Below are 25065 nucleotides of genomic sequence, written 5' to 3'. Positions count from 1 at the left end.
GGTGATCCAAGATGTCCAACCTGAAATCTTTAGAGGCCCAGCTGCCATAGTGTTGTGTGTGCTCTGACCTTCTGGGTCATGTTTCTTAAATGCAAATCCTTTAACATTCCAAGTTGAAGATCCAAAAATTCAAGTATCCAAAGGCTTACTGGTTTTAAGTCCTGGCCTTCAAGCTTGTGCTGGTATCAAGTCACATGCATAAGCATTTCTTTCAAACTACAACACAACCCATTCACCCTTTTTTGTATCTTTTCCAGGTGGTCAAAATAATATTTGATTTGCATCAAAACAAGAATAACATAGATCATAGGGTCTGAAGAAGTGTTCCAAGGCCAGACCAGATGGAGCTTTGAGCAACCTGGTCTAGTAGAAGGTGTCCCTGCTGATGGCAGGGGGGTTGGAACGAGACAATCTTTAAGGTCTCTTCCAAGCCAGACCATTCCATGATTCTATGAATAGCATTGTTATGTTGCTTTAAGAAACACAGCAATGTTGACAATGGATGTATGATAAATGCTCCTTTATGTCACTCACATTAAGCAGCACAGGAAATACAAATGCACACTGGATTTCTTCGCACTGAAGCCAAGCTGTTTAAAAATGCAGGAATGCACTATATTCTCAAAATTAGTATTATATTATAGGCATGCACAACTTCACATATCTAAACAAAATCAGGAGGCAGGACCTAAAACACAGACTTGGTGAAGAATTCAACAGCGCCTCAACATCTGCAATCTAATGAATTTTCACCACTTAAAATGAGAGCACCAGTGTGATCCTCTCCAAAAAAAAAAAAAAAAGGTTTATAACCAGGTATTAAAGCAAGTTTAGTCTATGTGAAGAAAATTTGAAAAGTGATCAACCTAATTCAGAGAGGGAAAAAGAATAGCCTCAATAAATTACATTCTAAAGTTTTCCAGTTAACCACCTATTAATTTTTATCTCAGTTTAACTGAATACATCTTCTTAAATAGATATAGAGAATCTCTTAACAAAAGCAATCAATTTTGCCTATTTTGGTTGTTAAATATTCCTGTCAAAGATGTGAAAGTGCCTGGTTTTACACATAATTTTAGATTCAGAGTACTGAATGAAAATGGAAATATGACATTGAAAACACAGCAGTGCTAACAAATACAAAAGATGCAGCTTTTGAAAAAAAAAGCAGCTCACAAGGCACTTATACAATAGTGGTCCATTAAATAAACTGTATACATAGTGCACCCTTAAAACATCATTGTTATGCATCAAGCTTTTTCAGTGTTAAACAAGATTTATTAGAAACAACCACTGGGTTCTGTGTATTCTGAAGCAGTTATTGAGCAGCCTTGTTTCAGATAATGTAAATGAAACAAATTAGAAGTCATATAAGGAGAGTATTTTATGTAATTTCTCATGTGAAAGCTTTTCCGTGCAGTGATAAAATGCAGTGTGGAAGGCCATTCTGACACACACCTCTCCCCCGTCCTGACCCCTCTGCCCTAAAAAGCTACATTCCTGCTACTGGAAGAGCCCAGCATTTTAATTACAATTGATTACATCATCAACTATTGGTTTGGCTCATCATTTGCAGTTTTGAAATTGATGTGTATAACAGTAGCATTAAGCCACTTTCCAGAGCAAAAACTGGCAGATTAGGTCTCTCTAAAAATTGTACATTGTTTCAATGGCTTAAAATGCTGAGTTATAACTGACACACTTGATACTGGTTTGATTTTTTTGTTGTTCACAACATACTTCAAAGGCCAGAAGATGTACAGACCCGACCACATCTCCTAGCATTTCTCTGTGGGAACGGGTTCTTCATCTCCCTTTAGAAAGTATGCATATATTAAACCATACTTTTTAATTACTCCCACACTGAGAAAGCTTGGATCATACAAACATCTTTGTGATCTTCAGGTTTCCAGTCGTATGTTGGACAGAATAAGGAAAGCTGTCATTGACAGAAGGACCTGTAGATTGGCCAAAGGAAAAGTTACATTCTAAATCAAAAGCAGTCCCAAAACGTTAGCAAAAGGTACCAGCTTGTTCAGGGGACTTCAATCTACTTCAGCCCAGTCTGTCATGGTACTTATTTCATCCATAAGCACCAAAGTGAGAAAACTTAAGTATTTGTCCAGAATTACCACACATAATCCATTCTCAAATTCTACTCTGCAGATTACTTACGAGCTCTCCAAATTCTTTCCAACTCAAATCACCAAAAAAAAAAGATATCTAATCCTCATTCACACTTTTGCATAGTTTGGCATTTTCTGGATTTGTACTTTTGTTTTTTCTTTCATAGCTTTTGAGGGGACTCCTCTGTCACACATGCAAGTACTTCCAGCCTAAATCCTTCAGGAGCAAAACTGAGTCCCACTTAAGCAGCAAGCTGTCCAGGACTGCTTGACATTCTTCTTTCCACTCACAGTAAAGATTACTCAGTTTTATCTGCACTTTCAGATTTTTCCCTTTGCATCATGCAGCGACGAACTATGCTGTCAAAACTTCCTAGGTAAAATAGGCCAATGATGCGAAAAATGCCCATGCAAACAACCTGGAAACAGAGAGAAACAGCTTTCAATTCATTTTGGATCCTGGATTGCACCATATTATTGAGTCATAAAATTTTTTTAAAAACCAAGTTCTATGCAGGCATGTTATATAATCTTCGGAAAACAAATTTACCAAACCAAGCTAACTATGTAACAGTTCAGGACTGAGTAGCAGTGAATACTCAGCTCAGCTCAGTCACCAACTTCTTCAGCTTAAAAAAGGACTGCAGTTTCCTAAACCCAAGTGCCACAGTATTAACAGCCATTTGATGAAAAGATAACCCATTTTTGCATCATGTTCTACATTTTGAAATTATTTTGAACTATCAGAAATTATGACAACAGGTATTCCCCAAATCCTACCTGCTGAAGACCTTCAGTAATAGAAGTGACTGGTGACATTCCACTTGTCAATATTGACAGCATGTAACCATCTGATCCAACTGAGCTGTTGAAGTTCCCTTGCTGGATGGAAGGATTAAGAAAACAAAAAGTAATTTTCCCAGTTGTGGCAAATCATGATGTGTCTTATTTCAACAGCTACTCTTGATGGACACAGATAACTGATATCACTAACAACAAATATTTAATTGTAAAGAAATATTGCCACAATTAAGAAGCAAAATACTCCAAAATATTTTGGGCTATACAGCAACATTCCAAAAGGCATTCATTTCAAAATAGAAAAGCTAACTTCTCTTAGGAGAGAGTGTGCTAAATTACTGCAGATTTTTACAAGATATAAAGGCTGTGAATTTCTTCTTGAGCCATGCTTTACTTCTACAGAAAATACATGACAGTCTTCACAGCTATAAGCATATTTCAGAGACAGACTGATACCCTAACTCTATCAGATCACCAACCACTACTGTAATTGTATGACAAATACAGCTTGCCTTTTGTTAAAATTAGCTTGCTTATCACATGAGATTTGCAAGGGGGTGTACTTCAAATGCTAGGTAGCAGGTTCTCTTTCACCTACATCAAGGATTTTTAACTGCAAGACACAGCTTGCTAAGCAATTCAGAGGAGAGAAAAGGCAGGGGGGAAGATACCAGGAAGAAACCCCAAACAACCAAACAACTTTGATTACTTAACAGTAAAATTGCAGTTCTACAGCTCTTACTCCCAGGCTTCTCTCATTTGTTTTCATTTGACTTTATGCCAGAGAGACTTTCTGAAACATTGTGGGACTAAGTCTGTGGAATGTGGAAGTGAAAGGAAAAGGTGGAGTTCCTGAGTCAGGGTTAGGAGTAAATATATGCAAAGTAGTAGAGGTTATTAGATCTGATTATTTCCCAACACACACCTGAGAGTACACAAAAACCTTCTTGTTTCTATTTCAGTCTCTCTGCTGATGGCCGGAGTGCATAAAGACCATGTCTGAACTAATACATGATCCAAAGTGTAGAAAGTATGGTATAAATATACAAGATGCTTAAGATGAGAGAGGAGATTAATTTTCCTCAATCACCAGAGAAGAATACTCTGTTGAGGTAGTACTTGCTTTTAAAACAAAATCAGACATAATTTTGTGTTTATGTGCTGTATCTGTGAAAACACTGTAAAAACTTCACAATTGAACACCTGCTGTAGATGTAAACGATGTTGAAGATCAGATCAAGAGTATTTGGAGCTGCAAAGTAATTGCAGATTTTAGAATTCAATGGGTGTGCTTTATGATCATGAAACTTCATGTTTGTTTCTATTCTGAGGTGCTTTATTAAGCATGCAGGCATTCCCTAGCACAAAACATTGAAAAAAAATCCTCAGAAAGGCAATACATAAGAACAGCATTTAATGTATTTTAATGACTCATAAATCACATACTTCAGATATTAAAAGCCAAAAAAGGGCAACTGCCTTCCTTTATTGTAAAATTATTTTTATATGAACTCATCTTCAAGAAAAATAAGAGAGTACAACAAGCTTTTGAGGTTAGACAAATGGTATTTGACACATAAAAAGTCAATAGTTTAGTGCTTTCAAGTCAGTCATAATCCATCTTTGAGACATTGCATCATACTGATACATCATTTTAATCTGTCTATGTACAACTTCGGATACCTTTTACTTCTGAGAGACTGTATAAAATAGTTTGTGGGCACAGTGGCAAAAGAAGAATAAAGAAAACAGCTCTTGTTCAAACTACCCTAAGAGAACTGTTTTGTGTTAATTGCTTTTGCATTTAGATTAGCCATTATCTTACAGTCTCAGACCCAGTCTCTTCACCACAGAACATGCTCAAAAAACACAATTTACTTACTATGGCATCTTTCACTATAACTCTGGCAACTTGCTCTGCTTGGCAAACAGATGAGGTTTCAGAAATCAGCTTCGTCTCTAAGGGCTTTAATGGAAAAACACCAGTTTAAGTTTGACTAAGCACACACAGGAGAGAAAAACATGAAGGTCAAATTTTGGGTTTTTTGTCACAGATGCTAGCAAGTGTCCCCTAAAACAACCATTTAAACAGAGGTATAAGCATGTTCATAAATAACAGTCCAATTTTACAAAGGGAAATGACAACTTTTCCTTGAGTAGTACGGTTTTGTATATGCTTTATTACTACCATGAAAGTGAGGTTTTTCCTCCCAAGTATTTTATTTTCAGTAGAAGCTATCAAAATGCTTTAACTATTTTTCCTCAATACTTAGACTCGTTCATTAACCTTTTTTGCCAGAAATTTAGCATACGATAGGCCTGAAATATTTTAAGGTCCTATAAAAGAGTTTGCCTTCTTTTTTCCTTTCAGACCTACTCGAATACTGGGATTAGTTTAATTCTGGGATTATTATTTTTTAAAAAAGCACTTCTACGGGAAAAGTTGAGCAACTACAAGTTTCTCATAATCACTTCGAAGTACTACAGTAATTAAATTTCATAGAAAAGGGCCTATTTCCCAGTATTTGTAGAATTATGAGTTCTGATTTCATCAACTAAGCTCACTGAATTTTATTTTTTTTCTATGTGTATTTTAAGGGTGGCCAGGGGCACATCAGTGCCTTTGCCAGCACAAATCACATACAAAAACCTTTTACATGCATTTCTACAGTGATATGGCTCATGTCATCAGATCTCCATTTCACAGCCCCTTATTTCCTTTTGAGCTGACTGGCCAGTATCAAATGAATCTGAATGAGATACAGGGATATCAACAGTAATTCAAATACTCTAAATCTGGGGGAAAAAACAGCAGCTGTTCAGGAGTGACAGCTAAAGTTAATGACATGTTGGGAATAAGGCAGGCAGAAATCAGCCATTAAATGCTTGATCTGGCTACTCAGCTGGCCAAGGCATGGTTGTCATTTGTGAGGTAGCTACCTCAAAAAAAAAAAAAAAAAAAAAAGCTTACTGAATAAACACAAGAAAGCTATATCCTAGCTCCTGACATTTTCTTTCACTACATTCAGTAATTACAGAGAAAAATAAGGAGATGCAAGATAGAGGCATATGATCTAATTAGTATTAAATATTAATATTAATTCAGTAGTATTAAATAAACGTAACAATAAATGAGCATCTGAAATGTCAGAGCAATGCAATATTGCAGAGATTTAAGGTACACTATCATTCTAGGAACAAGTCATCCAAAGAGGTCATGTAGGCTAAAACAAAGCATAATTCTCTCTAGAAGACAAAACAGACTTTTTTGACAAATAAGATAAATCTCTCTGAATCTCTTTCAAAGAGAAATCTTAGATGAACAGTACATTTTCCTGGTGCCTGCTGGTGCCCCGAAATAGGCTAAAAATCCTAGAGAATATGCAAGCTATACAAGTATCTGCAGATGTCTAATTCTGGCAGTTTATGCGGATGTGTGGGAGTGTACATTTAATACAGAATATCTGTATCAAGAAATGATGAAGTAAGAATTGTGTTATACAATCCCTGCTGATTCCTATTCAAAGGGTGAAAGACAAAATGGAATTCAAACTTAATTTCCAATTGTACGTGATGGTGCATGCTGAAAAGATGATAGCCTTAGACAGCAGATTTCTAGTTCACAGTATGCAAATAAAAAATAAAGAGACTTTTTTTCTGGTTACCTGATGCTGTAGTCTGAACAGGGGGCCTGAATGTGATTTTTAGAATTATACTTCACATGTATGGAGATGGCAAATGACAAGACGTGACTAAAGGTCAAAACTTTCGCTTTTAAGGTAATCCAAATGAAAAATGCCTCCTGCTGCTGACAGATCCTTCTGAAAAGTGATACTGTCATTTCCACTATGAACACAGTGCCAGAGAGTTTTCTTTCTACTGTAATACTAGAGAACAGTCATTACTGAACTGGGTCATTACATGCATTCATAAAATCTGATCTGGTTGCAGGCTCCACTGAAGGAACTGAGGTTTACTTCCATCTGCCACATCTATCACAACAGCCACACATTATCGGAGATGCAAAATAGGAGTATTATTTTTGATTAATTAAGCTTTAGTATCAAAACAAATAGTGATTTTAGAGTTTACCACCCCACAGCAATATTCTGATTGCATGCAGGAATATTCTGCAATGTTTCAGATCTTAAAGGCAAGTATTAAAGCCTCAGAACAAGAAACTACACAAAATTATCCTGCAACCTATATAACTCTGCATAGTTAAAAACTGGTAAAATTGAAGTGTTTAAGACTACTTATTCAAATCTTATTATGATTTAAAAACACTGATTTCAAAAATTGAAGGACAATTTACCTTTGTTTTACTTTCTTCTGCAAAGCCAGGAGTATCAGTATCTGGAGGATAGGCCACTGTTACGTAGACATTGTAAGGTTTTACCTGTGTTTTACAAAAGCATTAAGTGTTACCTTAATACAGACTGCTTTTACATGTCCCTTATAACTTCATCAATTTTTCTTGTAATTAATAAGTTCAGCAAGCAACAATTCAGATTGCTTCTAGGGTTAAGTACTCAGCAATTTCAAGACTTGCTGCTTTGTCAACTGAGAAACAAAACAGCAAAGATTTTAAAAAGGTGGTTGCAGTGCTTTTTCTAATAAAATTCCCTAAAAACTTTGCAAATTATTTGATGAATCTTGGTGGTTTTCAAGACACCTAGGAAGAATATTAAAGTAGTTTAGGTCTAAAATTTTACCAATTTCAATTTCTAAAAGAAGACTAAACCACTGTCAAATACCAGTACCAAACATTTATAAATACAAGGCCAAAAAGGCTTTCACCAGGGGAAAAAAGCCAACAAAAAAGTAAAATTCAAATTTGTTATCTTTAAGAGGTATACTCAAGTCTCAAGGCTTTCCAACCCATGGAAACTTGCAAGAGGTCAAAGTCTAAGGAGACAAAAAATAATTGGAAAATGTGAGGGAAAATGGAAGATCTTAGATCAAGGATTGTATTTATTTATGTATTTGTATGTACATGTCACAGAACTTAGTGCAATCCTATTCAAACTGCTACAATGCAAATCTGTACCAAAATAAAAATAAAAAAAAAAATTAATGAAAACATTCAGAGGGCTGCGATAAAGCAAAATGTTGTAAAACACTGAGCATTTTTATTTATATTATGAAACATTCTATATTGAACACACTTCCTGAAATACCACACCACACACCCATAAACACCCTATTTTTAGTCTTGAGTAATTCAGTCTCCAGAAAAGTATCTGCCACCAGTCTGAAGAAAGACCCTGCATTCACACTGTTCTATTTGGCAGACCAGAAGAGATTAGAGGCAGTTTTACCCCACATTCTTACCCTGATCACGGCATATGACAGGGACTATGTAAGGGTCTGGAACTAAACAAAGGCATTTCATATATAAACACAATTACTCAAATACACATTCCTGACAGGAAAATGACAAAAGTAATTTTCAAATCAGTTTTCTCTCTCTTACTACAATGTGTTTACCCCCCTTGTTCCACTGAACAATGAAAATAGTGTTTCGTTTTGGTCTTAAACATAAGCTTAGATCACTGCAGCATAAAAAGCTCATATATATGAAAATATAGAAGGGTGAGTAACCGCAAACCCAATTTTTGTTTTGGTGGACAATCCTCAAATTCTAGCTTGGGAGTTCTACACTTTCATATGGTTCACATACCACTTACCATGGACACTCAAACAAACTGGCAATCTCATGCATCCATGTGATATCTTCAATAACATTTTGCACTTAGAACCTTGAAGAAGGCTTTTAATCAAGAGTCTTAAAAAACTAGTCCTTTTAATTAAAATAAATGATTGAAAAAATGTCTGCACATGTGGTCATACTCAATTTTAGGAACAGATTCAATCTATTCCCTCTTATGCAATTGAAATCAGGTTAGTTTCTGCAACCCATGCAGAGCAGTAAGATTGTACTGCTACCAAATGAGGGCAAATAACACACAGATATTAGCAATGCTGCACAATACAACCCCCCCCCCCAGTCCATTTGAATGAAAATGTCCTGTCCTAAACAGGACAGCTAAAACAAAATTGTTTATAACCAAAATTACTTAAAACCATTGCACACATACCTCCATTTGCAGGGCTTCAGCCAACCCTCGAAGAGCAAATTTGGTGGGAGAATAAGCTGTATATCCAAACAGGCCTAGCTGGCCAGCCTGAGACGACACAAAGACAATCCTTCCCATTCTGCGCTCCTTCATGGTAGCGATTACTGCTCGGCTTGGGTAAACACTGCCCAGGTAATTGACTGCCATTAATCTCTGTACAAACAACATCAATATTGGAGCATTTTAGCCTCAGAGCCAGAATTCTTCAGCCAGCTGTTTGGTCTTATTTATGAAAACACTCTATTTCAGTCTGCTTTAACAATCAAGTTCACCAGATCTGTTCTGGCAAAAGAAACAACTGTTTTCTATCCTACAACTTCATAAACTGTTTTATAGCTAAAAATCTCACTCCAAGCCAAAAGAAATCCTGCAAGTCTTAATAGCATCCAGGATACTGATAATACTGTGAAGCATATGGCCTTGAAGGAGAAAGAATAATATTTCAGGGAAAATCTAACCTGAACAGTCTCCAGGAAGCAATCCATTTATGCATGATGCATGAAAACATACTGAAAGTTTAAAGAGCTTTCTAAAACAGGAAACAGGAAAAATGCTATGTGTATCTACACGTTTCAGAGATTTTATTCTTTGCCAGGATAAAGGGAAGTCTTTAATTTCATTCTCTACAAGACATAAAACACAACTGATAGCCTATACAAGCAATAAAATGGATGATTCAAATTTATTATAAAATTATGCCCATTTAGTGTTTTCAGATGATTCAGCATTGTCTGTAGATGAATGGAGGCCTGAGGGCTGTGGGCAAAAAGTAACCAAAATACAGATGTTTTCGGGTGGCTTTTTTGTCTTTTCATCAGAGCAGCAGCTTCTCAAGCTGAAACAATTTGTGCATCTCAGAACTGAACACTGATAACAGCTGCATTTTTCTTAAACAGGTTAAAAATATTTTTGAAAAATCTTCAACAGAAAAAAATTAAACTATGTGAAATTGTTAGGGGAGAAGTTAGAGGCAACCTTTGCAAATCTGAAGAGATCTGACAGCTAGCACAAGTCAGTTGTAGCACTGTTCAAGTCTGCAGACACAGGAATACAATCTAATTGTTAGAATGGTTAAATAAGAAATCATCTTATGATGAAATAAAAATGTATGCTCACTCACTTCAAAAGAATTCACTTCAATATCCTCAAATTTTCCTGTAACTGATGTTCCTGCACAGTTTACGAGCATGTCAACTGGCCCCAACTTCTCCTGAGCCTGGAAGAGAGGACAGAGGTTAAGATATTCTTTATGAGGAAAAAACCTTCCTATATCACTGTACAAATAAGAAACTATTTCCAACAAAATTACAACACACAGAGATAAGCTTCTCAAGACATGTAGGTGAATCAGTTATTTTCTCACCTGTTTTAGAACATTCTCCACCTGTTCATAGTCTTTAGACACATCAACGGAAATACAGAGTACAACCTAGAAAAGAAAAGTGAAAGCACATTTTCACAACACACCAGGGTCCAGTAAATGTTGACTTAGAGCCTTTCAAAATGAAACAAGCCCAATGCCATATCTTTTCCACAAAAAAAGTCTTTTTGACAAGATATTCTGCACTTCTTACACACTGGAGAAAGCAGTTTCTGCTACCTCCAAGCTCCTCCCCCTCACACACAGGTTCTAGTACAATAAAGATTACATTAAGAACAAATAAGCACTCCATGATCTTCAAAGCAGTGACTCATGTGCAAAGTACAATTTCTAATTTACTGTACTAAGAAACACTATTGACCAAGTTATTTACATGAAGTTTAGTAAAAGCTGTTTTAACTAAGACAATCAAAATTCCCCAGCAATATGTTTAACTTTCATCAGCTAAACATAACACAAACCATCTGTATGGCCTAGGCTCATCTTTATAGAAAAAACTGGTTTTTTCCACCACATAGCAAGGCATTGTTGCAGTGTTACCCTGAAATGGCAGCACCAGCACTGCAAAAAAATAATCTTTTCCAAAATTTAGGAAGCAAGTGTTAAAAACCCTCTAATTTTAGTACTTGCAATGCACACTACCTCCTTATTTCATTACTTTTTTGTAGTACACCTAGTTGCATAATATTTAATTGGGACACCTCAAGGACAAAATGAAAATAAAAATTCTGTGAGAAACTGACTCATTGCACAGTGTCATAAATATCTAAAAAAGTGAAGGCATGTGTACATATTTACATCTTGTCTGAATATCAGACATTAAGGGGTTTAGTTTGAAAGATATAGAAAAATTAAAATAACCAGGGAAGAAAGAAGCAGAAGGGAGGGGTGGGCAGGCAGGATGAAGGAAAAGAAGTGATAGTGTTATGGTTTTTTTGCAGCTAAAAGTTAGGCCCTGTTTTCCTTGAAAATTACTGACTACTTTCAGCAAGATGGTCTCAGAATCTGGGTTTTCAAACACCTTCAAATGAACTCCTGGTCAAAGAAAGCACTGCTTCTTTTGGGTTACCACTTCCAAACTGTGACTGCTGCAAACACCATGTACTGACAAATAAGCTACTCTCCCTGCTAAGCCATCAACAGAGCTCTGGGGCAATTGCTCATCTTGAACAGAAAAGCCATCTCCTATTGCAATAATAGGAGGCACTCCTGTATTCTTGTTCCAGCTTCTATTCTTTCTGTTACTTTGGTCAAATTAATTTAAAAGTCAGAGATAAAACAAAACAAAGTCATCATGTAAAAAGTATGCTCATGACCAATTATCATGGAGCATGTGGGCAAACACACACAAAAAAAGGCCCACCACAGTGTAACTAACTGCTTTGGCAGCCAGTGATTCGTCAGTCCTGCCCCTGGTCAGACTGTGACACTTCTTAGCAGCATAAACAGCATCTGCCTGCCATTCCTGTACAGCAGGTTGGCTATTCCTGCCTCCCAGCACTGTGTGTAGTTGGACAGCAGAGTAAACTTGTGGCACAAGTTATTGGCAAGAATCCCCTTAAGGCATTTATTACATTTTGGAAACATTTATCTTTTTCATAAGTTTAAGAACAAAACAGCAGCTGAATGCAAGCAACACTGAATTATCAAATGGATGTCTTTGCCAAGATCAGCGAGGGGATGAAGTAAATCACAGTTCTCTATAGAAATTGGAGCAATTTGTTAATTTAACAGATTTCATAGATTAGTTACACTGTGAACAACACACTCGGGAACTACCATAGCTTTTACTGACTACTATCATATTTTACAATTCACCTCTTTGCTTCTATTATTATACATTCTTTCTGCTGCCTTATACTAATTACCTTTACTCCAAAATATGGACCATAGATCCACATCTAGGATACCAGAAGTAGTCTTATGCCTAGCCCTGCTCATCACATTTTGTTCTAAATATTGCATGATGTTGGATCATTAATAAAGCCTTCCCCAATAAAAGACCAACTCAACCCCCAGTAAAGTAACAGAAAATATTATAGATTAGAAAAAGGATTTTATAAATACTGGAAAAAACCTCTAAGGGTAAGGATTTTGCTGCAGTACACACCTACATCCAGAGAGGCTGCACCATCAGCACTCTAAATCACAGGCAAACAACTTTAACCTTTAAACTTTAAAGGTACATACAGGCCAGACTCTGGTTGTCAATGCAGCTTGGTTTCAAGTATGTATCCAAGAGCTGAACAGTGACAGTACATGCCCAAAAAAACAGTAATCTTTTCTGAGGATCTCTGCCTCTTGACATGGGACCACTCAGCGTCTTCAAGGACACAGACAATGAGATCTGCAGGAAGTTTGCAGGTGACACCAAGCTTGGTGGTGCAGCTGACACACACAAAGGACAGGATGCTATCCACAGGAACCTGGACAAGCTTGAGAAGTGGGCTCTTGGGAATTTCATGAAGTTCAACAAGACCAAGTACAAGGTATTGCACCTAGACTGGGACAATCCCCCCCCTCCACTGATGCAGGCTGGGGGAGGAACTGATTGAGAGCAGCCCTGGGGAGAAGGACTTGGGGGTGCTGGTGGATGAGGGGCTGGACATGACCCAGCCATGGGCACTCACAGCCCAGAAAGCCAAATGTGTCCTGGGCTGCATCCAAAGCAGTGTGGGGAGCGGGGCCAGGGAGGGGATTCTGCCCCTCTGCTCTGGTGAGACCCCACCTGGAACCCTGCATCCAGCTCTGAGGCCCCAGGAAGCATATGGACCTGTTGGAGGCCACAGAAACAACCAGAGGGCTGGAGCACCCCTCTTCTGAAGACAGGCCGAGAGAGGGGGTGTGTAGCATGGAAAAGGCTTCAGGCAAACCTTACAGCTGCTTTTCAATATCTAAGGGGGCCTACAAGAAAGCAGAAGAGGGGCATGTAATGATAGGACAAGGGGAAATGGCTTTAAACTGAAAGACAGTAGGTTTAGATTAGACACTAGGTAGAAATTCTTTACTGGGAGACACTGGCATAGGTTGCCTAGAGAAGCTGTGGATTCCTCATCCCTGGAAGTGTTCAAGACCAGGTTGGATAGGGCTCTGAGCAATTTGGTCTGGTGGAAAGTGTCCCTGCCAAGAGCAGGAGAATTGGAACTAGACAATCTTTAGGGTGCCTTCCAGCCCAAACCATTCCACAATTCTGTGATCTACTAAAGGTTACAGTCAGTGTATGTTACTTATACCAGGGATCACCTTTCTCTATAGCCTTTCAGTAATCCTTTTGTACAGCTCCTCTGTTCATCTACTTTACAGTAGTCACTTTACAGCTTTTGATCTGTTGTTCCAGTGCCAGCTCTGCCCCAGACTCCCTGCCTTCTCCAGTTCTGTTCTTTCCATTCAGATAAGTCAGGCTTCCCTGAGACCACGTCCACAACCCAACAGCTACACAGGAGCCAGCCTGCCCACCACCTCTGCTGCCAACTGCTTAACCTGCCTGCAAGCCTGAAACTGCTTCTGCAAAAAAAGTCCTAGTCAGTCCACACTGGAGCTTGCTCAGCTTGAAGGTGTTTTTGGAGATTTTCACTGAAACTTCTAGGTACATGCACCAAATAGTAGTCTTTTTAGAAGTCAGCATCTATCAAGCTAGGACAGATTTTAACAAGAACATCCTGACACAGTGTTTGACAAGGGATTAACTGTAATGCTAAGCTTGGAAAACTGCTAGAGCAGCTAAAAGAAAATGGTTATCAGGATTTTTTTTTAATGGGCAAAATGCAGCTTCTCCTCACCTCAAATAGCTTAGATTTTCAAACAAAGTTGATCTGAGTAAGGCAGCATGCACAGAAAAAAAAAAACCAGCTTGAGCCATTTGATAAAAATATAAGGAAGCATCTATCTTATCTTATAAATGGAGGTATTAAAAATTTTTGTATAATTTTCAGCTACTATACTAACATTTGTGCCAGCAAATATGCAGCTTTTTTCATTGCTTCTTTTCAACAGAATATCTAGTTTATCAATTCAATTCTTTAAAGTAAGTTCTCAAGTATAAGTAAATAATCAAATCAGCTGGGACTGAGGGCCCCATAAAAATTATGGACAACTGAATTGCATTTATTTGTGATCATGAAAGGAACTTAGTTACTAAGTTACTTTTATGATAACAAAGTTCTGGAACACAAGAAATCAAAGATGTTAAGAGTTTCAGTACTATTTCCCCTCTCCCCTTCATTATTAGTAGTAAGAAAAAATTATTTTACTATTTCACCTCAAGTTTGCATGTTTTGAACACAGCAAGCTTAGCTATTCCAAGTTTGTACTTCTGCAAGCTCTAAACTATTGCCCTCATGCACAAGTGCATTATCTATGCAGCAAAGCAGCTTCTATGTTTAGAAGTCTCTGAACTTCCCAAATTTAACTTGTGTAACTGGTACAGGAATTAGTCAGGAAAAGGAACAAAAGTATGACCTAGTGAAATAAACCTGGGAACAAGCAACTAAACTTCTTTCCCAAGACACATGCTGTATTTATGAATTGCAAAAAACATGGTATTTGAGGAAAAAAAAAATTGGTTCTTCCAGTTCATTTGAAAGAATAAAATGCTTATCAAGTGACAGTAAATTGCAGCTCTCTAAAAAAGCATTCCACACCTACAGATGAAGACATCTTTTTCTAAGAAAAGCAGGCTAATGCACTAGCTAGGCAACATCAAATATAGCAAGAGCTCAAAACATCTCATGTAAACAGACTGGTATTCCTAAATCCAAATACTGAGTCCTCACTCAGTTTTGTCAAACAACTTTGTTTTAAATACAGGACCAGTGAACTGTGTTGTAGTCACTGTCTTAAAACACACAACAGCCCCTCTTGGCAGTGACCTTACCTGCTTGTCATTAACAGAGTACTTTTCTATTTCCTTCTTCGTCTGCAACAGCTTATTCTGAAATGGACACAGAGAGCGCCTGAAACATAGTTCTGAGAGCAGTCCTCAGTACTTCAATATGGCTTAAGCCCTAAAGCCCCCCAAAGTTATCCTCAAATAGTTAAGAACATTTTACTGTCATTTTGAAGACTTACAAAGACATGAAAACATGACATTTATCAAGAACTCACTTCTCTGTTTTCCACTTTGTGTTCTAAAGCCAGTAACAACTTCCATAGATTTTGTTCCATGCTACAGAGAGCGCCTGAAACTGTAGGTATTGGTTCTTCTCCTTTATTTTGGCTCTATTTTATATTTATGTGATATTACATAAACCTTCCTGCAGAATAATCACTGGCATGAAATCATCAAATCCCAAAAATCTGGTAAATTCAAAAGTGTAATAATCCTTTCAAGAAAAATTCTCTTAACTCTGACTACATTCAAGATTATGTAAAGTAAGTTCTCAAGTGTAAGTAAATTATCAAATCAGCTGGGACTGAGGGCCCCCAAAAAATTAAATCCTTTTATTTCCAGAATAATTAGGTTTTTTGCAACAAATAAAACAACAGCCTGTTACGAAAACAGAGTATTTCCAGTTAAATTCTGAATACCTCTTAGTTAAAAAACAGCAACAAAAAAAAACTCAACAAAGCAATGCTTTTCCTTCCAAAGCTGTCTTGATGAAGAGTTTTTCACTATGATATAATGCCAATTAGACACCAGTACATTTTGTGAATTTTAGAGAAGATTAGACTCCCACATGTCACTTACTGTAAGGAAATTCCACAGTTTTAACCAATATAGGGGTTTTCCTGATTTTTGTGCTCTGGCACAAATCTAGACAATGATATAACAAATGGCAATAACAAAAGCAACAGCACTGGTGAAGTTTTAAATCAAGCTAATCACAAATTCCATGTTGGGCTATGCTTCTTAAAAAGGCAGCCACCTCTGCTATTCAAATGCATTAATTTGGAATGCTTAGGGTCCCCTTAAAATACACACTGAAGTAGTATGAATAATCAGCTGTTCCAAAATTATTCCCCAGCTATACAGATTTTGTGAACAGTTTAGCCAGTAAAATTACACAGGCACTTACCTCATCCCTTGCAATCAGTGTTATGAAAGCACCTTGCTTATAGCATTCAATAGCAATGCATTTTCCAATTCCACTGGAGCCTCCAGTTACCTAAAAGTTGTTTGAAAATATCAGTGTTAGTCCACTATTCTCATCTCTTCTCACATATGTATGAGTCAAATCACATGAAAATTCCAAAAACATACTGAGGTTAAAATATCACCCCATGAGACACAAATACAGGAGACGCACTAAAGTTAGCTTACTTATGGAGTATGAATGAAACATAAGATCTGAATAGATCAATGAGCCTTTGTTTCTACCTTAAAACCAGTTTTACCTCAGTTTTTGGTCATTTCTGTTGTCAGGCACACTTAGACCATTCCCACATGGGCACTCTCACATGTTCCATAGGCTACTTCTAAAAGCATCTTGTTAGAAGTTTGAAATCACTATGAATGCCATGACACTGCCATTACATACTGTCCCCTCAGACCTGGCCACAGTAGAAATTACTTGTAAAATCAGCTATTGCAGATTACTTTCTGAAGATGTCATCATCCAAACATAAACAAAAAACACTTTCTTTCTTATTAAGGGAAAAATCCCATTAATTCAACAATTTGCCCTTTGTAGTGTATTTTTCAGTCCCCCAGTCAGAACCTTGAACTGTCCCCATTCCATCCTGCTATTTGAGTTTACTGGGGATGCCAACACCTAAATTTCACTAACTTTTTCTTCTTCCTCCAAGCTGTACCATCTGGATAGTCTTATATGCAAACAGGAAGTTAATATTTCATTAATATTAGACAAACACAGATTGATGGCTACAGTCCTGCATCATATGCTGCAGGAGTGTACCCTGACAAATCATACCAGCATACAGCTGAAAGTCACCTTACCACCTCTCTCACTACCCTCAATAAACCTATTTATGAACTGCCTGTGGAACAAGATGTAGATGACAATCCTGACCTCTCTTTTTGACTAAAATAAAAATGTCTGCCTGATATCTTTAGGTGACTTGGATCAGTCTCAGTCTGCATGTGCTGTTGGTTCTAGGACACTGGTATCTTCCTTATATACCCAAGTTATTAGAATTTTCCTTAAACAGCATATTAAAACTCATATTGAGAAAATATTGGAACAAAATACCTAGAAGCAGTTATTTTAAAGAAAAACACATTGATGAAATGAGTTCGGAAGAATTGGAAGAAGATGAAATTCAGATTTCGTTGGAAATCATCACCTTTTGCTCTTCATTAAAATCTTTCCAAAGACTCCAGTGAAAGGCTACCTCCTCCATTTTAAGAAAATGGAGGCATTGAGCTAATTAGTGTACCAGCAAAGATCCCAATCCCTAACTACACATCCTATCAAAAGTCTTGTGTTATCTTCTCATTAGGTAATGTCTCAGTTTTGTTTTCAGAAATGCATTATCCTCAAAATTCTTTCCACTCCCGGAGGCAGTAAAGTCAGAAGAGTCAGAAGTACATTCCCATGAGTCACTAAACTCTTCTTTCATTTGAGTATTTTACCACTAGCCTTCAAAAACAGCTTAGTGCAAATAAAATAATCCCAGCAAAGATTTTCGACACAACCCACAGTTTCTGACTGGTTCATCTTGAGCCGAAAATGGGCCAAGAATGGGCGTAGCACTCACAAAGACTAATTTCGGCACTTTAGGCTTCCTCTGTTACTAGAGAGAACTGCTTCAGATAAACTTCTAAGTGACTCTGCAAGATCAGCTTCTCAGTATCCAAACCTTCGAGGATAACTCCAAGAAATGCAAAACCCTGTCTGCAGTATTACGAAACAACAATGACAGCTTTCAGAGTAAATAAGTCCATAAGAGTGCGAGTGTCAATTATTGATTTGTCACTTCAGCAGAACAACAGAATTAATTTAATGATTCATTAGGGACAGAAGCAACAAATACACAGAAATTCTTAAAATGGATTGCAATATTTCAATACATAGCTGAAAAGGTTAAAATAGTTTGATACATTCAGGCAGACCTCAGATCCACAGTATGTGAGAGACGCTTCCACAGATCAGCAGCAGGTACACCGGCACTAATCAATGGGCATGGAAGACTGCTCCAATTCCAATTTTTGGTGAGACAGCTGATCACTACCAGCACAAACTGGTGGCTATCAGGAATGGATCAACTACACCAGTGCTTGAGGAATTCTCTGCAGGTGAAGGTACTGGCACCAAGCCTCCAGCTTGTCAAACAGCGCTAACGTTCACTTCAGAAAGACAATGTCTGACGTCATGCAAGGAACAGAAAAAGGAAGTTTTTATTTACAGTCACACCCAAGAACACTGAACAGAGCTCATATCAGATTGATGGATGATAAAGTGCAATATCAATTAGCTGGGAACTTTAGCATTTAGGTGGGAGGCTGCTACAAGCACGTGGGAGGTTGTTACTAATACATCTTTAAAGGAGCATTCACCATGAGTGCTACTGTAATAGCAAAAAATCTCCAACACCAGTGAAAAGTTTGCTTTGTGCTATAATGAAGTTAACCTAAGCAAATCTATGAGGTCTATTAGATATGTAAGTTCCTAACATGCTCAGAAGTAATAGAAGAGCACACACCTACTCTGCTAAAGACAACATTATTACAATTACTTACCCTTGTGGCTAATGGTTCTACACTGCTACTGCATTTCATTAATTCTGGACATTTGAATTGCCACCAATCCCATTTTTACATTTTACTGTAACCCAGCCTCAGAGGAGTGACCAAAAATAAAAATATGGCCACTGCAACTCAAATCACAGATTAGTATTTTGACAAGAAAGCACAATTAAACCTTAGCATTAATTCAAACATCCAGAATGCAACACTTGAGCAGCATTACTGAGCTGTTTCCAGGCTTAAAAAGAAGAGGTACCAAACTACGTATGCCAAAAAGTACTTGGCTACAACTTGTTGAGCTATAATCCCTGATAACAGAGTTCAATTTTTAAGTGTCACAGGATTTATTTCCCCCTTATAAGTGGAAACAGTGGTGTGAGGTACAGAGAATTGATCTATTATATCTTCAAATCTGAGATACTGGAAATTCATTTCATTTGATGAGACAGTCCAAATCCAAATTAACTGAACTGTCATCAGGAATGATCAAGACTTGATATGGCATCTCCAACAGAACTTAGTAACTTTCAGTGAGAACTGGATGCAAGCTGGCTTCATGCTTTGAGACAGTGCTCTGATAGAAGGTTCTACTGAAATGGAACGTGCCTTTAATCGGCTCTAAGTGGTTAGCACATCTGACCAGGCTCAAAATGACCTCTTGCCGAACCACTCGGATGTGTCCAAACCACAGATCTTATCACTCCCAGCACAGGAACGACAACAGTGCTGAGATACCAAGATGGGCCTTCCTTACAGCTGACCACAGTCACCACACTGGGTTCTGCACAGAAGTGGGGAAATTACTGGACTAGAGACGACCCACGTGCAGGCGGGTTCGGCATGAACACCCTGAACTACATTCACATGAAGAAGGGCCCTTGTCAAACCGAATGGGAGACAGCCCCACGCAGGTAACATCTTTCCATTTCCTGCCATCGCTACTCCGAACTTGGATAACTGCATTCATAACATTGAATACAAACTCAGGGGTTTGGGTTCTTCTCAGAAATTCAACTTGGTTTTAGAAAGATTAAGGCTGAAACAAGGGGAGAAGATCAGTGTTCATATTTCAGCATGGAGTTTTTAAACATCACTCAAGAACTTCTGTAGAGAAACTGACGAGAGAACATGTATAGAGAGCAGGTGTAACACCCCTGACAAAGGGCAATTAAATGTGGTCTGAGTGAGCTCAATGCAAATGCAGCAGTGGTGACTGCCTTAGCCTATTTTCATACTCCTGTCTACTGTTACAAACAGCTACCAAAATACTAGCTTATTCTCACAGAATCCATGACATGTACTAGTTTGTAGCCTGAGACCAAAGGAGAGAGATAAAGCCAATGGCAAAATAAGAAATGTATTAAACTGCCTTCTGAAGCACAAAGAAGTTCAGCACATGAAGCTGCATCTCTACAGCACAAAAATAACTTTTACACCCTTTCTTTGAGAATGTTTTCCTAGTCATGCAAGAAGTAAAAAAGTATTAAGCATCTAAGAAGCATTTTGTTTAAAATAAGCTAAACCTAATGCCTGAGCCAATTTAAGAGCAGGGAAAGCCCTTATCATTTAGTGGTGCTAGCTGGGGTAAAGAAAATGCATAGCAGATAAGGATGGGGTGGGGGGAGAGGGGGTGAAGAACCCACAAGATTAGACGATGAGTAATTTGGAGCTCTCTAGACTCTCACTCTGAATAGCACTCCTTTTCTGAGAAAAAGGGGCTCTTATAATTCTATGATTTTTCCATAAACCACATCTCGCCTAACACAGCAAGGGCTTCTGTCACGCAAACGCGCAAATGACTGTGGGAGAGGACAAAGGAAAAAAACCTCAAGTTTTCTGCTTCAAATTCCTATCCCAAATGGCAGCCAGAGTAAGTTATTCAGCCATAACTCAGACATCTCCTAACCATAACTGCTAGGAGTAAAGAGAAATAATTTTTCTGAAGGATTAAAAGTGAAAAGAATGCTGACTTAAGTTGAAAATTCAATAACTGGTATGTAATAGCCTCTGAAATTGCCTAATGACCTTCCTTCAGAAATGCAAAAGATTGCATTATATTTTGAACAGATCCGTAGAAAGAAATGTTTCTAGGGAAGACTGACTTCTTCTGCTTCAGTAAAGCAATTTATTCAGGTATATTTTGAAAAATTATAGTGTGCAATGACAATCACTCACCCTGTTGAAAGGGCTCAACCAGCTATATACACAATTTGCAGGTCATTCTTTTACTTATTTCAACAGAACATTTAACTGAGGCCTGATACTTACACAGATTTTGATCTTTTTCAGTGAGAAGACTTCAAAGAAACCCTTACATAATGTTATGGTCCTTAAATATTTTCATGAAGTCTCTCAGTCATTTCAGTATCAGAGACTGTTCGCTCCCACCATACGATTAAAGAATTCACTTTACACACACAACATGGGAAGTCTTCTTGAATAGTATTTCTGATTTACATTACCATCATCCAATACTTTTCCTTATGCATGACATTAGGGAATCTGAAATGCACAAGTGTCCAGCATTATTAACAGCATCTACACATCTAAGAACTAGTGACCTTCAAACCAACTGTTCCATATTTCATTAGTTTGCATAAGCACTTTAGGAGCGTAACTGAAGTCAAAATAAAGCAAGCAGTTCTACAAGTGGTGACATCAATAAAACTGTCTGCCTGCAGATTTGTATTTGTATCACCAAGTTCGATATATCTTACAGCCTTTCTGTAAGATTTTTCATCATCAATATATTCATATAGTTAGTTTTCCAGCTGAACTCCTAATTTTACAGGACTTGCAGGAATACTGTTTTTCAGACTTCTACTAGTACCAAATTGAGCATAAACTGCTAATTAGCAGCAATGGTTACAGGAAGGCTTCTCCAACAAGAACAGTCTCATCATTTTTAATGTGAATTTGTTTTAATGAACCCTTCTGATTGGAAGAGCCAGCACAGTAGCTTTTAAATAGTTTAATCCCTACACAGAACTAACAAAACTCCATGTAATCATTGCATATATAAATAAATAAAACCAACCAAGCAAAATCCATTTCACTTTTTATGTTTGCTATTCTATTTCTTCACAAAAGTCACAGAAAGTGCGTAAGTCTCCTTCACCTTTGCCTTAATAATCATTACTCCTACAGGGAAAGAGCCATAACCCAAGAACCTTAATGCAACCTTGAACACACCTCACACAGAATATGATGCTGTAAAGCCAGTTACAGCACCCAAGCTAACACCTACTGCATAAAGCAACTGGGGAGCACTGTTGCAACTTGGAAACATCTTAATCATTCTGGGGACAGCTCCATCCTCCAAAGAGGAACTCCAAAAGATAATAATGAAAAAAACCAAACCAAAACGATTCACTTACAGTAAATTTAAACAAACAGTAAACTGCAGCTTGTCTGCACAAAACATACCCTGGAGATTTGGAGATAAATTAAGAAAGCTGATTCTAGAACCCTGAATCCTTTGAACTGCTTAACTAATTCACCGTCATGCACCCAAGTTCACTATTTTGTGATGCCTTGGAAAGCAACCGAGTAGTAGTCCCCTTTCTTCCGTCCCTCTCTTCCCAAGCCATATATTCATGTAACTTCCATGGTCTCTTTCAACAGTATGCTCTTCCAAAGACTTCCTTCTACCATCTTGTCAAAATATTGCTCAAAGACATCCATATCAATGTGCTTAAAGATGAAAGGCAAGTGTCATCTGGCCACTTCCTTTGTATTGGTTTTTCCATTTCCTCATACCTGACTTGGTTTTTTAGACCAAGGAGATCATAGGTTTGGCCTTTGGTTTATGCGTGTGTACACACACCACGTCTCATTACCCTGGGAGATGCTAAAAGAAAAGAAAACTCGAGGTAACCGGTGGCTTTGGAGAATACAAAAGGAATGGCTCAAAAAGCCAGCGCTGAGATTGGAAGATGGTGACTCAGACCATCGCCTTAAGCCAACCGGGACACGCAGCGGTTGTCAGAGCCATCCGGACAGGTCATTTCCTTATCACCCGGGACTTGTGGCTCCCGGTGTTTTGGTAGTTCGGGGTGCCACCGCCAGCTTTCCACGATTCCTCTCGGAGCCGCGGGCACCCCCAGGGCTGGCGCTGCCCGGCCGCCAGCCCCGCTCCGGGTGCCCCCAAACCTGCCTTCCCCGCCGAGAGCCTTCCCCGCTCTCCCCGCTACTGCCGCGGGATTCCCGCGCCCAGAGCCCCGGCTGCCAGCGGGGCATTACCCACAGCCTGCGCCCCCACCTCGGAGACAGCGGCTTCCTTCCCTCCTTCCTTCCCTTCCCCGGCGCAGGGCGGGCGGCTCGGGAGCCATCCCGCCGCCTCCTCCGGCGCCGAGGCCGAGCGGCGGCGCCCGCCCGCTGCCTCCTCCCGCGGAGAGCGGGACGGCGACCGCGGACCCCCGCCCCGTGCCCTTCCCGAGGGGCGCCGCACTCACCACGACGTGCGCGCCGGGCAGCTTCAGCGACTTGGGGCTGATAAGCGGCGACACCATGTAGAGGAGGAGAACGAAGGCCACGATGAAGGCGGCGGCCAGGAGCAGCATGGCTTGGGCTGCGCCGGGGGAGGAGGGGCAGCAGGCGGGGGGCCGAGCCCCTCGGGCGGGTGCTGCGGCGCGGGGATCGCGAGGCCGCCCGTCCGCTGCCCGTGCTGCGGCGGGACCGGCGGGGACGGCGCTGCCGCGGCGGGAGCGGGAGCAAGCGCGGCGCGGAGGAGGCGGTCGCGGGAGGAGGGGCCGGGCTCGGCCGCCGCTCCGCCGTCCCATTGGCTGCCGGGGCTGGGCGCGGGCCCGCGCGCCGCCATTGGCCGGCGGCTGCGGGGCGGGCGCGCGCGGGTTGGCGGCGCGGCGGGGCCGGGCCCGCGGATTGGGGCCCGCGGCGCTGCCGGGGTCAGGGACGGAGCCAAAGGGCGGTGGGAAGCGGGAGCCGCTCCCGGCGCGGCGGGCGCCCCCTACGGGACAGTGGCGGCGCTGCGCAGCCGTCCCCCCGGGTCCCTGCCCGTGGCGGCCTCTCCGGGGGGCACCGAGGAGCGGCCCCGGTCAGGAGAGCCCGGCCTTGGCGGCGGTACCAGCGGCAGGGCAGCGTGAGGGCGGGCCCGGCCCGTTGGCTCGCCGCTGCCGCCCGCCCCGAGATGGGCGGTGCGCGCAGGCTCGCCGTGGGGCCGTGAGCTCGGAGCTTGCCCTGAGTGCCCTGTCTGCGAGGCGGGAACTGCCGGCCTCGGGACGGAAAGGGGAAAAAGGCCCTGACATTGGTTAACCATAAAATCGTAGAATGGTTTGGGTTCCAAGGGACCTTAAAGACCTCGATCGATCCTCTTGCCGTGGGCAGGAACACCTTCCACTAGAACAGGTCGCTCAAAGCCCCGTCCAGCCTGAATGCTGGAGTCATGGGCTATCCACAGCTGCTCTGGGCAACCTCTTCCAGTGCCTCATCACCCCCACAGTAACGCAGTTCTTCTGTATATCCAACATAAACGTCCCCTCTTTTAGTTTGTAACCATTCCCCTTTTTCCTGTCACTACAGCTCTTGAGAAAGAATCCCTCTCTCCCCTGCGGGTTCCCTTCAGATACTGGGAGGTTGCTCCGAGGTCTTTACACAGACTTCTCGTATAGAGAATGAAGCACCTGTTTGTTCACCAGCTTGTTAATGCATTGCCTGAGGTTACCAATTGACATGACGAAAATTGTGGAGATGTGTCGGAACGTTCCTGCAACGTGCACTCTGAACAGGATGAGGGCAGAGAGCGCTCTCTCCCTTCTGTGGGAAATACCGTGTGTCAGTGAGGTAGAAAGCATAAACCCTTTATGCAAGATGATTGACTGACTTTATCATGGCGTGTTTTAAAGCCTCTTTTACATCATCACTCCAGTAAAAACAGATGCAAGTTCTGTGGGACTTGGGTTTGCGCAGTGGTTGAGCTCCACTGGGTTCTGCTGGCTGCACTTGAAGCTCATGCTG

The 25065-nt window shown here is 40.1% G+C and overlaps 1 protein-coding gene across 1 annotated transcript; it reads right to left on the bottom strand.

Moving 5' to 3' along the window:
- Window positions 1-2030: 2030 nt before the first annotated feature.
- KDSR (3-ketodihydrosphingosine reductase) lies at window positions 2031-23786 on the bottom strand. The gene is made up of 10 exons (XM_030971807.1): window positions 23547-23786; window positions 16463-16552; window positions 15322-15378; window positions 10431-10496; window positions 10188-10283; window positions 9029-9220; window positions 7243-7326; window positions 4810-4893; window positions 2907-3008; window positions 2031-2545 (listed from the first exon to the last, which is right to left on the bottom strand). The coding sequence occupies exons 1-10, from the start codon at window positions 23652-23654 to the stop codon at window positions 2426-2428; spliced, it is 999 nt and encodes a 332-aa protein (XP_030827667.1). The 5' UTR covers window positions 23655-23786; the 3' UTR covers window positions 2031-2425.
- Window positions 23787-25065: the final 1279 nt, after the last annotated feature.

Source organism: Camarhynchus parvulus, chromosome 2 (assembly GCF_901933205.1).
Source record: "Camarhynchus parvulus chromosome 2, STF_HiC, whole genome shotgun sequence".
In the NCBI taxonomy this organism is placed as follows: domain Eukaryota; kingdom Metazoa; phylum Chordata; class Aves; order Passeriformes; family Thraupidae; genus Camarhynchus; species Camarhynchus parvulus.
This window is presented reverse-complemented; position numbering and strand designations above follow the sequence as displayed.

Bases quoted from the DNA above. Each gene is read 5' to 3' on its own strand.
- KDSR (XM_030971807.1), bottom strand. From the start codon at position 23,654: ATGCTGCTCCTGGCCGCCGCCTTCATCGTGGCCTTCGTTCTCCTCCTC. The intron at 10,284-10,430 runs GTGAGAAAATAA...CCTCTCTTCCAG, and splicing joins TGGAGAATGTTCTAAAACAG to GCTCAGGAGAAGTTGGGGCC. The intron at 3,009-4,809 runs GTAAGTAAATTG...CCTTCCATCCAG, and splicing joins TTATAGTGAAAGATGCCATA to CAAGGGAACTTCAACAGCTC.